Here is a 16,200-nt window from a genome sequence, read left to right as displayed (position 1 = left end):
GCCTATGCTCTTATCGTAACGCTTTTCTTGTCAGCTTGACTTTCCGTGACGCGGGCAGAGTATCGTTTTTCTAGCCACAGACTGAAAGACCAGAGAATTGATGACACCGTCATTCGCGTTACAGCATCTATTGTCTCTATCGGACTTCGTTCAATGAGTGAGGCCGTTTAAAGCGATGACGGCGTGCATGTAAAAGAAGCATGATGAAAAGCTGCACATAACGCGATGTCGTCGCACTGAATTTCGTGCCACGTTCCTCGTTATGTCTTTGTGTCCCGTTTGTTAGAGTTCAAGCTTCTTAGTTGTTTTTTTTTTCGCTACATAAGGTGTGATTGATGTTTTTTTTTCTTCTATACCATTTTATGCTTCCAAGATAAACTCTTACATGACATGTGCTATCACGCTATAGGAGGTTTTAAACGTACTGCGTGCCACGCGCACATCTGCCGAGGCTGCAAAACAAGCGTATAGGAACTCGAGCAACCTATCTACACGGGTGTTGTAGGAGTTTTGACACATTTGACGACCACTGAAGTATGTTGAGCGTGAACGCTGAAGGCAAGACATCGTTTCGTGTAGCTACCGTTTTTTCCTTCTTGCGCTTCTACGCAGCGACGGAAGGCAGCTTGATGCTGCTCATGGCCACGCAGAGGAGCACGCTGCTCGTCTACCACGACACCGTTCTCAAGTGGGCTGCCCAGCTCTCGTCGGCTCCGATTGCTCTGGCGAGGACGACGATACAGTAAGTCTCGTTGTATCTTTCTGTACTGCGCACGCCACTTGAGGTGGTTACTCGTGCCCGCGGGCGAGCTACGCTTGCCGGGCACGACAGCCTCTCTCATTTTCTTTCCAGGCTCTAGCCGGATCTCAAGTTCGGCGACGCACGCCTTTGTCGATGTAGTTGAGGTTCACCTTTCAAAGATTTGTGTCATAGCCCGCCACCGTCACGAGTTGTGCCTCTGCAGCTACCTCTTAAACTCTACGTCTCTAGAATGAAAGAAAGAAAGAAAGAAAGAAAGAAAAAAAGAAAGAAAGAAAGAAAGCACTGGGGTTGGAGAAGAACACTTGTACGCTTTTGAGAAAATGATTCATATGTGGGGCTTAACGTCCCAAAACCACCATATAATTATGAGAGACGTCGTAGTGGAGGGCTCCGGAAATTTCGACCACATGGGGTCCTTTAACGTGCACCCAGATCTGAGCACACGGGCCTACAACATTTCTGCTTCCATCGGAAATGCAGCCGCCGATGCCGGGATTCGATCCCGCGACCTGCGGGTCAGTAGCCGAGTACCTTAGCCACTAGACCACCGCGGCGGGGCGTTATTGAGAAAACAAAAAGAAGGAAACATGAGCGATATTTAAAGCGGGAAGTGTACAGAGATCTACCCGGTCGGGAAGCCTTTTCTCTCATTATCTTCTCTTCTCATCTTTCTAGTTTGTTCTTGCGAAGGTTTTGTTTCAGTTTTCAGGCCCAAGTAGTTGCGGGACCACACATGCTGAGTTTGATTGTGACGAGCCCGCGAGTCTGCTTACGCCTACGTGCATGTGACGCGAGCAATGTGAACAAATCCTCATTCGGTGCCCGCTTGAGTGTACAGTTAAGCGTGACGAACTCTTCAACGCATGCTTTTCCTTGTACACATTTAAAGCTATGAGAACTACGACCAACCTGGCGTGTATTCAAGGAGTGGCACACATATAACCGTATAGTCAGAAAAAAAAAAAAACAAGAACAAGCATTTTCTACCTACACTGGCTGCCAGCTAGGTGGTTGATGGTCCAAACTTCATCGCTTTTCACGAAAAAATACGGCCGCGACAAGCCTTCACTCAAAATTCGTCATTTCTCTGTCACGGGAAATTCCGGTGTGACGTGACACAGTGGTCACATTTCCTGCGCGCATGGTGCGATCAGTTTAGATGTAATCGTTAATTTACGACTATTACATCACAAATCATGTGCAACTGTTGTGACACTGCGAGTTTCCCATATTGGCAGACAGACAGAAAGCATGGCAAAAATTGAGTAATTAAAAAGGTAATTAACGCGTTCTTCATGATTGGTAGCAACAGTGTCATCTTGGTTGGGGCAAAGGAATTCCACCGGGGCGTCGAGTGCATGTTCGAAGACGACAGAAGCTTTGCTGTCACATAATTTTTAATATATATATATATATATATATATATATATATATATATATATATATATATATATATATATATATATATATATATATATAAGATGCACCCAGTATACTATTTTATGGAACAAGATAGGATGCATGTTCAAAACGCATATACACGTTAGGGTTGTTTTTTTTTCCTTCTGTGGGTTTTGCCCTCTTGTTAATATTTAGGATGACCACTTATGCATAGCGCACATCTGCAGTTGTTTCACTTCCCAGATGAGCGCACCCAAACAAAGAAGGCTGAGCAGTTCCATCAGGCTTGGCACCCCTAGGTTAAATAGCCTTAATTTTTTTTTCCTGATATTCGGTTTGCATCTGGCCAATATGAGACGACGTATACTTTCAGTTAGCTACTGTGGGTAGTGCTGAATGTGTTTACATCATAAAAAAGAAGGTCGTGCTTGGTACGTTTGTGTGTAAGCGTGCCAGCATGGTGGCACCTTGTTAAACTCGCGCCTACAAAATCCGGTGAGCCATAAATGAAGTTTCTACGAAGCGGAACCGCCGAAGTGACGATTGAAAATAAAGCCACATGGGCGCACTCGCGAACCGACAGGTGCAGGTGCGGCGACCTCGTTCGCTTTTAACCGGGAAAACACGTGGTCTTGTTTTACGACGCCACGTGAAGAGTGCTTTCAACACGGCCTGGCTTTCACCACCTAGGCGTGCACGTTGATTCAAAAGAGGCATGCATACGTTGTCGTTAAAGGAAGAAATGCGCCTGGCCACTGTGGTCTTGACTCGTTGCGTCGGCTACGGTGAAACCAACGAACGAAGCGTAAAGAGTGCCTGCCATTTTTTTTTCCGAAAACAAGGTTGGAAGTCAAAGCGGCAGATTTTTAAAAATCATTGACTGTCACCTCGTGCCCCTTCTCATCAAGGGAACTAAAGAAGATAGCGGAAAAAGGGGCCCCTACTCGAGACAAGACCCGAGCGCCATGTCGGGCCACCCCTCTCGTTATTTAATGAAAAAGCGGTAGGTGCCCAGTGGCACTGGGCCATGACGGCGATGTGTGTATACAGCGTTGACCGGCCGGACTGTCATCACTCTGCTCTTAGTGGAAGACGTAAGCTGCGGGGACACTCGACCAGGATTGATTGATTGATTTGTGGGGTTTAACGTCCCAAAACCACTATTCGATTATGAGAGACGCCGTAGTGGAGGGCTACGGAAATTTTGACCACCTGGGGTTCTTTAACGTGCACCCAAATCTGAGTACACGGGCCTACAACATTTCCGCCTCCATCGCACTCGACCAGGCCAACTCATTGAATATAATTTAGTATTACATTATGAGAAACATAGCCATAACTACTTTGTATGTCCACAGAGCTACAGATAGCAGTTCCACATAAAAAAAAATGTTGAACACTTTCTATATTTAGGATAAATGAGCTAATTTATTAAATTGTCATTGGAGTGACAAAGATGTCGAAAGCCTACTATTGTAACCGGAGAAGGTTTGCAGAGTTACACGCATACAACTTCGGTCTCAAAGATTTATTGTTCGTTTCATTGCGTTCCGATGCAACTAACGGAAGTACGACATACTTCAGCCCAGAATAAGAATGGCGATGTGGGTGAGTTGGTTAAAGTTCACGATGAAAACGAGCAGCACGACACCCTGAAGGGCGGAAGTAAAGGCAGGCAAGGCTTGAGAAAGTGAAAGAGGGACGAGCGCGTTGGTCCATCTTTCGCTTAATCAGTGCTCTTTTGCATGCGCTTCCGCCCTTCTGTACTTTGCGCTGTTTCTTCATCGTGAACGTGATGGCATGTGGCCATGTGCCAGATTTGCGAAGCGGTACCGGATGGCTTGTCGCGCGTTCTTTAGGAATGTTTCCAACTCGCGAAGATTTATCTACTCTATGTCTTAACAACGGCATTTCACCTCTTCTCATCAAGGTGATGCAAGATCATGTAGACGTGCAATCGTGCCCTTACAAAATATTTATAGGAACTCACTGAAGCTCACAATGCTGTATAAAACTGTATGACTGAATGACTATGATAGTAATTAATCCTACATATTGATTAATTACAAAATATTACACAGATTAGGCACATTTTCGACCATCAGTCTAGCAAGGTCATGATGCGACGCAGCGATGTGACTGTGCAGACGATGGAGTATAGTCAAGAGGGAGGGGGCAACTACCTCACCCCCGAAATTTTAAAATTTTGCTTTCGTATACAAACGCGCGCACGAACATACATGATGATTGAACCCCCCCCCCCTCCCCTCCGAAAAACATTTCTGGCTATGCCCCTGTATGGTGTACTGAAATGGGGCAGTATGTCGTTTTTACAGCAAACCAATGGGAGAGCGGTGGTCACTTTTGCGATGATGCCACCAGCAGGGCGCTATGATCGAACGGTGTGCTCAGCAAGCATAAATTAAATTTTTATTGCGCAACTTTCTGCCGTTTTTTGAGTAAAATAGCCACATCACACGATTTAAACTAAAAGTGTATGCAAGGTCAAAACACATCCAACACATTACTATGCATTAATGATATAAATCAAGTTGCTCCTGCGTCGTCTGAGCTTGCACTATTCCTATTGCAGTACAGTGACTCAGATCGTCGGCTTGCTTACTGTTTTATTTGCAGAAGGAATAAAAAAAGCAATTAGCTGTTCATTCCATGCATATATACGCCCGCCTAGCTGTCACACTAACCTGAGTTTACTTGACGAAACGAACGAGGATGTCCGGAAGGACAACGTGAACATAATCAGGTGAGCTCTACGACCACCCCTCACCAGTATGAGCCAGGAGGGTAATGTAAATGTAAGAAAAAGGGGTGCTCAACGACAAATGCTGCTTGCCTTCTGCATTTGTACAGGTATTTTAATACTCAAAGAGGCGCCAAAGTGCAGAAGTGCAGATTAATGCACATTTTCAGGGTGCTGCATTTACGTTATAAGAAAAAGGTCCTTAATTCCATTCGTCATGCAAGAACTAGAATGCATCAGACATCCTCAAACACTGAGTGTGCCATGCAGCCAAACAAATTCGTAAACGCTTCTATAGACAGCCCCGCCGCGGTGGTCTAGTGGCTAAGGTACTCGGCTGCTGACCCGCAGGTCTCGGGATTGAATCCCGGCTGTGGCGGCTGCATTTCCTATGGAGGCGGAAATTTTGTAGGCCCGTGTACTCAGATTTGGGTGCACGTTAAAGTACCCCAGGTGGTCGAAATTTCCGGAGCCCTTCACTACGGCGTCTCTCATAATCATATGGTGGTTATGGGACGTTCAACCCCGCATATCGATCGATCGATCGATCGATCGAGCTTCTATAGACACAATGGGGAACAGTTAACAAGTTAGCCTGGTACACGCACGACCAGCGCGGCAACTAAAGTTGCTGGTCTCTGAGGCTCTGTATCTCATCTTCTCATAAAGTACTTCAGTGGGCGGCTACAGGTGGCGACACAGTAGTACAGCGTGCTCTGGCAGCATTGGGCGTCATCGCAAGAAGAGCCACGTTTTCGGAGCCAGACGGCACTTTGCCCTATTTCAAACGGCAAATTGCTGTGTGCAGCAGCTAAGATGAAGTGCACTTCACTTTTGAACACAAAGGAATAAAACTTTATTGATTATCAGTATGCAGGTGTGGACTTCTAACGAATGTTGCATTAAAACCAATCCAAGTGTACCAGCGCGCGCCTACCTCGCTTTGTTTTCGTCCTGCCGGCCGAAGACAAAACAGAAAAAAAGGATAAGTAGCAGGAATGATCGTGACTTCGTCAGGCTATGTTGACAAAATTACCAGAAATTCCTGAGGCTCTCTTACGAATTGCATGTTTGCTTAGATTTCGACTAGACTCAAGCTGGAACTCGGACACAAAATTCCACTGAGCCTAGCTCATTTGGAGTCACCAAAATTCTACTCAACCGAGAGTGGACTGGTTTGGGTGTCAGTGGAACGATTTGTGAGTTTGTGGAATGAGTTCGTAACAGCCCTTGCCGGTTACCTTATTGAATATGAATGATAAATTTGCTTTTACTCCATTTCCGTGCAATTACATGGACACTTCAGCCACATTTTTGTTGTTATCGGCGTCGCGTTCTGTATGAAGTACATGACGATAGCTCTGCTAAGCGCATCGTATGCGTTTTGGGCTATCTGCAAGTTAAAGTGTGCGAGGGCTCATGACAGTTCGGGCTGAAGCAGAGAGAGCATATCGGTCATTTCTGTTTGCGAAAGACACATTGGTACCGGAAGTGGTTTACCTGGCCCGGCAGGAAATACATACTTATGAGCTGCCGGGCGTGGTTGCTCGCGGTCACGTGTGCAGTATGTTTAGAAGTAATGAACTGGTGGTTCATACCTTTGTATGTGTTGTGCTGCCATTGCACAGTGTATACGTTGAAGCCATAAACAACAAGGCGGTCGCTTTGGTCTATAGAGCCATTCCATGTTTGTAAAAACAGGTAGGCCTTTGTCGACATTATGAGTAAAGTTATAGCGACGTCCACACGTAACTTCCGCCATAAGCGCTGAGAGCTGCGATGTGCGCCAACAAACAAAACTAAGTTGTGAGACGCGACTCACATCCAACCGCGACGCAGCTCGTCGGCATACTGTTTTTTTCCCCCTCGTTGCTTGACTGAGTACACCAAATGCATCATTGAAAAGGCAGCAGAAACTGCGATAGGCAGAGCGTCTCTTGCCTACCAAGACAGCGCCACCGCATTTTCGTGACGTCAGTCCAGTGGAATTTGTCTACAGTTGCAGCGCCACTGTTTTCTTCGACTACTTCTATAGTCGCCTGCTAATAGAGTGCGCGTTAGTTCTTATAAAATTCCAATTAGTTTCTATCGCATTAATTGCTTTGCGCTTGCAGCAAAACTGTGACATTTTTATTGAAACAGAAATTAAAAAGAATGACTGATCGCACTCATTTTGAGAATCGGTGTTATGCAAGCCGCCAGCAAGGAGCAAATCATGCTGTACATAACAAAGATGCCATGATTTACGTTTTAGGACCTCTCCTTGATGTTCGCACTCAGTCACTTCACGCAAAATCAATTTTGGTGTAAATAGACTGAGTGAAACGGGCACGCAAATCACGTTGTAAATGACATGCATGTCATGTTTTTCATGTTACCACCTGTCATATATGTTCTTCATACTGTCACGTTACGCAATACCAATTTTGTTGTGTATCAAACTAACGAAACTGCCATCAGTGCATCATGAGCATAACATGCAAATCGTGTTGTTCATGAAATGTCATGTTTTTCTAATTTCCAGTTGTCATTTATGTTTATCATGCAGAAATGTCTGATGATGCCATTTTTTTTGTGAAATCAAGAGAAGGGAACGGCCGCAGATGCGCCACGGCTATGGCGTGTAAATCATAGCGTTCAAGACAAGTTAGTCGCAATTTTCATGATATGACCAGTCAGTCATGTCCGTCATTCAATCATCTTACGCCATAGCAATTTAGGTATAAAGCCCATTAACGATACAAATACTTGTAGATAGATAGATAGATAGATAGATAGATAGATAGTTAGATAGAGAGATAGATAGATAGATAGATAGATAGATAGATAGATAGATAGATAGATAGATACGCTAGACGCCACCAAAGTTCGCCCTGATGTACTTTGTACTTTGAGAGGTTCTTCCCGTTGTTCTTTGTTGGTTCAGTGAGTGAGCACTAAAGTGAACTTAACGCGATGACGATTCTTGTCTCTCTCCCAGGAACTTGCAAGGGGCAATAGTGACGCTCACCGAGCAAGGGCAGCTCTGCTGCAGCTACCTCGGGACAGACCCGTGCTTGAGTGTGGCCGTGGCGCCGGAGAGCCGCGAGTATTCGCTCAGGGAAGTGGAACAGGAACTCAACAGGCTGGAAAATGCCATCAAGTCCAGCAGTCAGTGTGAGCACCGCTTCTCTTCATGTTTCGAAGAAATTCCATTATTGTGCTCATGCGGTGTCACGAGGGATGGGCGCGAGTTATGACGATTGCCCACTCCTGTGCGGGTTTACAGAAAACTGCTGCGATGCTGTGCTGGTGGCTGCCAGCACCTCATATTAGATGATGTACTTCAGGACAACGTATGGTCACGGGGTCGTGACCTTGACGAAGGTAGCAGGATGGATGTAGATGAAAACTCAAGGTGGAAAAATGTGGACTGGGCCGAATTCGTGGCTCGTAAATTGAAAGTCAGATTATTGCAATACAGCGCCACTGGTAGCGGTGAACAGAGCGTTGGCCATCGATCAACTGACGAGCGGTGAAGCGCGTCGGCATTTATTCACGTGCCCTCGAATATTCTAGCGTTATCGCTAGCACTCACGTATGTTCCAGAACAACCTGTTCGCGATGTGGGCGTAATCTTAACAAAGCGGTCTACTACAGCCATGAAGCTTATCGAACACTGAAGACGCGGTTTGCGCTGAGAATTACTGACAGTGCAACGGGTTGGTAACACAACTTAGGAAGGAATGTGGCAATATGCTTGTTGGGACATCCAATACATGATACACGCTTGTGTTGTCCCATATCGTTCTTTCTTCATCGATTTTGTTTCCTAGTAGTGCGCAAAAAGTTTATACTGGGTAACGAGGGCATAAATCAAGGGAGAGGGGGCAGATCCACTATAACTCAGCAGCACCCAATCGGTAAGCGTTGAAGTTGATTCTTGGCCAGTAGAGCTTTCTGCGGGGTATCTATAGCTCACCAGGTTTCCGAATAATGACCTAATCAGAATTATGACGAATGCGTTTTACCATTTTACCCATTTTTTAAGCAAGTAGCTGCGACAATGAAATGTAGCACTCTCGTGCTTGAGGTACTCAGTGCATTAAGTGGACTAATCAATGTGCTGCGCTGCAGAAACTAAGAGCTAGCTGCTTTGTGGTGACACATGCGAAATCCTTGACAACTTGAGTTATGTTTAAAAATAGTATCTACAAGGTTACTATTTTAGTCCTTGATTGGACCACTGTATTGAATGAATGTCAGAAAGTTGTAAGTTGTATAACATTCATGAGCATATTTGCTTATTTGTTGGATTCTAGAGACAGTTATCACTATATATATATATATATATATATATATATATATATATATATATATATATATATATATATATATTGTTAGGAACTGATTTATTCAGCCAGGTTCGAGTTAAATGACAGTGGTGATGATATTTACAAATGATGACGATGTACAGGTGTTGGTGATGGTATCTAAAGAGAATGAAGAGGAGTCATTCGCTTGTCGCGCTCACACTAATTCCCCCGCGTGGTGAAAGTGGCCGCCTGGTCGATTGACAGCATTATGAAATGCGTCGCGCATAAGGCTTTAAACGAAATACGTGCACTATCTCTGTTCCTCGGCAACGATGATCAGGATTAGCGCATAGAGGAGAAACGCGGTAATTGACAGGAGATGTCTGTGCGACCACCGTGTACAGCCCAATGAAGCGACTGATGAATTTGTCGCATAAGCCGGGGACGCGTAGTGGAGTCCATAGAAGAACTTCGTCACCAGGGGAAAAACTCACAACACGGTGAAACGAGTCGTAGCGAGATTTTCGAGTGTCTTGAGAGAGGCCGGTGACGGCAGTGTGAGAGACGAGATAAAAATATTCAGAGAAAGGAGCCGTCGAGGGGGCAGGGGCCGAAAGAAAAGAGACATCCAGAGCGAATCTCGGCGAGCGACCATGGACGAGAAAAAATGGAGAAAAGCCGGTAGTGCGTTGAGCAGCCGTATTATAGGCGAATGTCACGAAGGGTAGAATTTCATCCCAGTTCGTGTGGTTGGGGTGAATGTACTTGAAGATCACGTCCAATAGGGTCTGATGAAACAACTCAGTCAATCCATTGGTCTGCGGGTGGTAGCTAGAAGTGTTCTTGTGAACAGTGTTCGAGGCACGAAAAACTTGCTCGACAATGGAAGAGAGAAAGACTTTGCCACGATCACTGAGGAGAATGCGTGGAGCTCTATGACGCAAAAAGATGTGGCGAAGAAAGAAATCGGCGACCTCAGTGGCAGTCCCAGATGGTATAGAAGTCGTTTCTGCGTAGCGCGTAAGGCGGTAGACGGCCATGACAATCCAGCGATTCCCATTGGATGATTTAGGAAGAGGACCATACAAGTCGATTCCAACGACATCAAAAGGCGAGGCGGGACGAATCGCTCGCTGGATTCCATGCCGACCGGTTGTGCCCTCACGATGTCCGACGTCAGCGTAGCTCTGGCCGATTGGACTCGCCCTACGTCATCTCCTAACGCCGACCTCCGACGACAGTGTAGCTATGACCGACTGAACTTGCCCTACGCCACCTCCTGACGCCGACAAGAGCTCTCGCAAGTGGTGCCCCGTCCTCGGACTCCTGTGAACGTGTTTCCATCTTTCCTATCTCTCCTATCCCCTCGATATGTCTTCGCTCTCTGACTTATATACTCACGCCTCTTTCTCTCTCTCTACACCTTTATTTCTACCCTTTTAATCCCTCCTCACCCCATTCCTTGGGAGCTACAGTTGAGGTGTCACTCGCTGAAGCAGACAGTTACGGGGCTCACTTTTCCTTTCTCTCTTAGAACCACTTGGTAAGGAAGAGGTTGCATTAAGCCAGCCGGAGCAGTTGTCGGTAGTTTTCGCCGTTGGCAATGGCCACATGAGGCAACGTACTTAGCGATGGCTGAAGAGAGGCCAGGCCAAAAAACAACGACTTCGTATTTTGTCGTAAGTCCTGTGATAGCCTAGATGAGCGGCGGTTGGATCATCATGAAAGGCTTCCAGAACTTCACGTTGCAGACAACGTGGGATGACGGGTACCCACTTGTTGCTATCGATGGGGGAAATGTAGTGGTATAAAGCACCACCGACAAGCTTAAGTTGTTAAAGTTGTCGACGGAGTCTGGCGTTTGGAGGAGTAGTAGAGCCGGTCAAGTGGTCAACAATGGTGCGGCAGTATGAGTCGACACGTTGTTGTGAAACCAGGACTGATAGGGTGGCAGGTGATAAACTTAGCGCTGCTATTGGAGAGGTGCTGTCGTTTTGGAGTATCGATGGTGAGTGGCTTCCGCTAGGCAAAGGACAGCGTGACAGAGCATCAGCATCTTGATGCTTCTTCCCAGATCTGTAGGCGACATCGAAATTATACTCCTGCAAGCGAAGCGCCCAGCGACCGAAGCGACCCAATAAGTTTTTCAGCGATGAAAGCCAGCATAGGGCGTTGTGGTCGGTAACGACTGTAAAATGACGGCCGTGAAGATATGGTCGGAATCTTTGCACTTCCCAAACAACAGCAAGGCACTCCTGCTTGGTGATAGTGTAGTTCTTTTCTGGAGCGGTAAAAGCGCGATTTGCACAAGCAACGACGCGTTCGCGTGAGTTTTTGTCACGCTGCAAGAGTACTGCACCTAGACCATGACTACTTGCGTCGGTGTGAAAGATGGTGGGTGTGGTGGAATCGCAGTGGCACAGTACTGGATCCGACGTGAGGGCTTGCTTCAATGCCGTGAAAGCGCTTTCGCAGTCTTCGGATCAAATGAAGGGAACGTTGCTTGCGAGGAGTTGATGGAGCGGAGACGCAAGTTCCGCGAAGCCACGTATGAAGCGCCGGAAGTAAGAAGATAAACCAAGAAAGCTGCGCAGGTCCTTTTGACGTAGTGGACGAGGAAAATCGACGACGGCGGCAAGCTTCTCGGGGTCCGGGTGAATTCCTTCTTTGCTGACGAGGTGGCCGAGAACCTTGATTGTCTTGCTAGCAAAGGTACATTTCTTGGTGTTGAGCTGTAGACCAGCTTTTTCAAGGCATGTGAGGACTTCGTCAAAACGTTGTAGATGCTGCGAGAACGTGGATGAAAACACTACTATGTCATCGAGATAGCACAGGCGCGTTTTACATTTCGATTGATATGATTAATTGATATTTGGGGTTTAACGTCCCAAAGCCACCATAGGATTATGAGAGACGCCGTAGTGGAGGGCTTCGGAAATTTCGACCACCTGGGGTTCTTTAACGCGCACCCAAATCTGAGCACACGGGCCTACAACATTTCCGCCTCCATCGGAAATGCAGCCACCGCAGCCGGGATTCAAACCCGCGACCTGCGGGTCAGCAGCCGAGTACCTTAGCCACTAGACCACCGCGGCGGGGCCACGTTTTCCACTTCAAACCACGCAATACGCCGTCTATCATGCGTTCGAAGGTGGCGGGCGCATTACGGAGTCCAAAAAAGCATCACATTAAACTCGTACAACCCATCTGGCGTTGAAAAGGCGGTCTTCTCTTTTTAGGACTCCGACATTAGTATCTGCCAGTAGCCTGACCTAAGGTCGAGGCTAGAAAAATGCTCTGTGCCCTGTAATGAATCCAGCGCATCGTCGATCCGAGGGAGAGAATAAACATCCTTGCGCGTTATTTTGTTTAGCGCACGGTAATCGACGCAGAAACGCGCTGTCCCATCTTTCTTTTGAACGAGAACAACTGGGGATGACCAGGGACCCGATGAAGGACGTATGATGTTGCGTCGTAGCATGTCTGAGACGTTTAATTTTTCCTCGATGATCTTGCATTCTGCCTGAGACACGCGATATGGACGCCGATGTACAATACGAGAGTCGTCAGTCTGGATGCTGTGAGTAGAGGTGGTACTCATGCTGAGGGCGGGCGAGTTCACGTCAAATACAGAACGGTGTCTATTCAACAGGGCGAGCAAATCTTCAGTTTGATCAGGTGTTAAGTTAGTGCTTCTGGTTGCCGACACAGAGTGGAACAGACATTGAATGGCAGCGATTTGGACTTTGGGACATCGTTGTGGTTGTTGTTCGGAAGAGTAACAATCGCAACAGGCTCACTGTCGACCACGCAAGATACTGTTGAGCCACAGGGGAGCAGTACACACTCGGATGTTTGATTTATGGCGGTTAGGTAGGTAGACCCATCGAAGAAGCGAATAAGCCCTGGTGCGATCACAATGCCCCTACGTAGGGTAGGGCCGTAAGGAAGAATTAGTACGTCACCATCAACAATGTCGATGCAATTAACACTAATAATTTCTTTGATGTATGGCCGAAGTACATAATCTGACGTGGCGCCAAGGCGGATGCGTTCATAGTGTTCAAGCGGAGAAGAGTTAGTGGCATTTAGATGCAGGAGGCGCTGATGACAAGATATGAAAGCGGACGCAGAAGACAAGAAATCCCACCCTATAATGAGAGCGTGGGTGCACTCACAAAATACCGAGAAAACGATGTGATGACGAACGCCTTCGATGCAGACACGAACGGTACACTGTGCAAGTGGATGAATAAGAGCGTTGGTCGCCGCACGGAGAGGTGGGCCGCCATAAGGCGTGGTGAATTTTCGAAGGCGGGAACAAAAATCCACACGAATAATCGAAACGGCAGCGCCAGTGTCTACAAGAGCCTCAACGCGTACACCTTCTACAAACACTACTGTCAAATTCAATGGCCGCTCTGGAGGAATTGTTAGCTGTCCGATGGATGCATTTTCCCCTTCTAAAACTGCATTGGGGAGTTTTCCGCGTAGGCGTTTGTGGAATGGGAGGCGGGCCGCAGAGGCGACACTGAACGGCGACCTGGCGAAGGCGACTTGCGGCGAGACGTACGGGAATTCCCAGGAATGTCCGTATGGTGAGTAGGTGACGGTGAACGGTAATAGGACGATCGGAAGAGTGGTCGTAGGTAGTTCATGGTCGGACGGAAGCTTCTATGTTCTTCGGGAGCGTAGCCGCGTTGCTCGTCTTGTTGGCGCCTTCGACAAAACCGAGCGATATGTCCTCGATAGCCGCAGTAGTAACAGATCGGTTGAGGTGGGCGCTGAGGTGCGTAGTAAGGTGGTGCACGCACTGGCGGTGATAACGAAGCCACAGGCGTATGGTCTGCTGTTGTAGGCACAGAAACGGTGGGTGCGGCAGAGAGCGCGGCAACTTCGGCGTACGTGCGCGTCTGGCGCACGCAGGGACTGTTGGAACACGTTGCACGCGATGCGGAGGCGATCTCTTGTTTAATCAGGTCTCGCAAGCTATCTTTTTCAGAAGGGAAAGTAACTTCCGCAGCACAGGAAGAGCAGCGCCCGTGAAGCTCTTCACGAACGATGTCGCGAATAAGCGCACGCAAGTCGAGGGGTGCAGGCAAACGAACGTCGGTGGCATCGTAGCAAATGCGAAGAGACTGACGCTCGTCAAGTCGCTGACAGATGGTTATCACGTCCTGGGTGGTGGCAGGATTTTGCGTGGCGAGGGCGTTAAAGGCGACGGTGTTAATGCCTTTAATAATGTGGCGTATTTGGTCGTTCTGAGACATGCCGGTGTTCACACGCTTGCACAGTGCAAGGACATCCTCAATATAAGAGGTGTAAGATTCGCCCGGCAGCTGCGTGCGTTCAGCGAGTTTCTTCTTTGCTGCCTCAGTGCGAACTGCAGGGGCACCAAATATCTGGCGAATTTGCTGCTCGAAAGTGTCCCAGTCGGGAAGATCCGGGTGGTGGTTCCAGAACCAAGTTTTCGCAACGTCGGACAAGTAAAATGGGACGCTGCGCAACTTCTGTAGATTGTCCCACCTGTTCAAATAGCTGACGAGGTCGTAGTTCTTGATCCAGTTTTCGACATCATCGCCTCGGAGACCAGAAAACACAGGTGGATCACGCAGGCGAGTGTTGTTGGGCGGAGCGGGTGGCGGTGGCTGCAGTAGGACGGCGACGTTGGATGGGCCAGGGTTTTTTTGGGCCGCCATGGCTAGGGGTTCTATGTGACGACCCGAGCGGAGCTCCAGCGAGAACGAGCGAGAGGACTTGAGGGAACGAAAAGCACCGTCCATCCCTTCTGAGGAACCGGTTTATTTAACCAGGCTCGAGCTAAATCACAACACTGGTGATGATATTTACAGATGATGAAGATGTACAGGTGTTGAATATATCTAAAGAGAATGAAGAGTCATTCGCTTGTTGCGCTCGCTATATATATGAGATCTAACAGACAATAATGCCAAGGAATGTATAGGGGAAGTTATTAGAACCAATGTAATGTAAATAAGAAAGAAAAGTGGGTGAAAAAATAACTTGCCGTGAGCAGGAATCGAACCTACGACCTTCGAATAACGTGTTCAATGTTCTACCCACTGAGCTATCATGGCGGCTATACCCCAGCCACTTTCTTGGGTTTATATGTAAATTTAAACGTGGGATTGTCAGGCAGCGCCATATATATATATATATATATATATATATATATATATATATATATATATATATATATATATATATATATATATATATATATATATATATATATATATATATATGTGACGCTTCACAAGTGAATGTGGGGAAGAAAGAGGAGGAAGACGAAGGGTCAGAATAAACTGGTTTTCTGACTGACGCCATGTCTCATCCGTTACACTAAGTCGACAGGATCTACCGCAGCAACATCATGAGCCCACCAAAGAAGATGATCAGCCTGCCGAAATACACCGGAGCTGAAGACGACGTCCCTGTTGACAAGTGGTTGCACCTCTTCGAAACGAAGGCGAGCAACGTCAGCTGGTCCGAACGAGATCGCATCGACTGCATCAGCGAGTACCTGGAAGGTGAGGCATTCCGCTGGTACCTCACCGAGATTTTCGACGCAGAAGATACGTGGGAAGGCATCAAAACAAGCATGATATCACGATTTTCTACACCTGTTAGCGAGCCTTTCCGCCAATTCATACACTGCAGGCTCAAAAGAGAACAGCGCATCAGGCACTACTACGAAGAGAAGACACACCTTGGTCGCCTCGCAGACTTAAAAGACGTTCACATAGTATCAGGATTGACTGATGGTGTACCTGAGGAGATCGAAAGGCGCCTCGCTGGATTGACGCTCACCACCCCAGCCAAGTGGCTTACTGCTGCGCTTCAAGCGGAAGACTCTGTCCACATAGATGCTTCCCAACACTCGTCAAAACGGCAGCTCATGCGTCGAGAGCCTCATTCTACGCGACCATGGCTCCCTACAAGATTGATGCGCACCCCTC

The 16,200-nt window shown here is 47.3% G+C and overlaps 1 protein-coding gene across 1 annotated transcript in view; it reads left to right on the top strand.

The window, feature by feature from the left end:
- Positions 1-16,200, top strand: part of BBS9 (Bardet-Biedl syndrome 9) — an 83,281-nt gene that overhangs the window by 16,534 nt on the left and 50,547 nt on the right. Inside the window, exons 10-11 of the mRNA XM_075881195.1 lie at positions 613-742; positions 7,906-8,081. Coding sequence (XP_075737310.1) covers positions 613-742; positions 7,906-8,081 — 306 coding nt within the window. The remainder of the gene's footprint in view (positions 1-612; positions 743-7,905; positions 8,082-16,200) is intronic.

Source organism: Rhipicephalus microplus, chromosome X (assembly GCF_043290135.1).
Source record: "Rhipicephalus microplus isolate Deutch F79 chromosome X, USDA_Rmic, whole genome shotgun sequence".
NCBI classification, from domain to species: Eukaryota; Metazoa; Arthropoda; class Arachnida; order Ixodida; family Ixodidae; genus Rhipicephalus; species Rhipicephalus microplus.
Note: the sequence above shows the minus strand (reverse complement) of the source record. Positions and strands in the feature narration are given on the sequence as shown.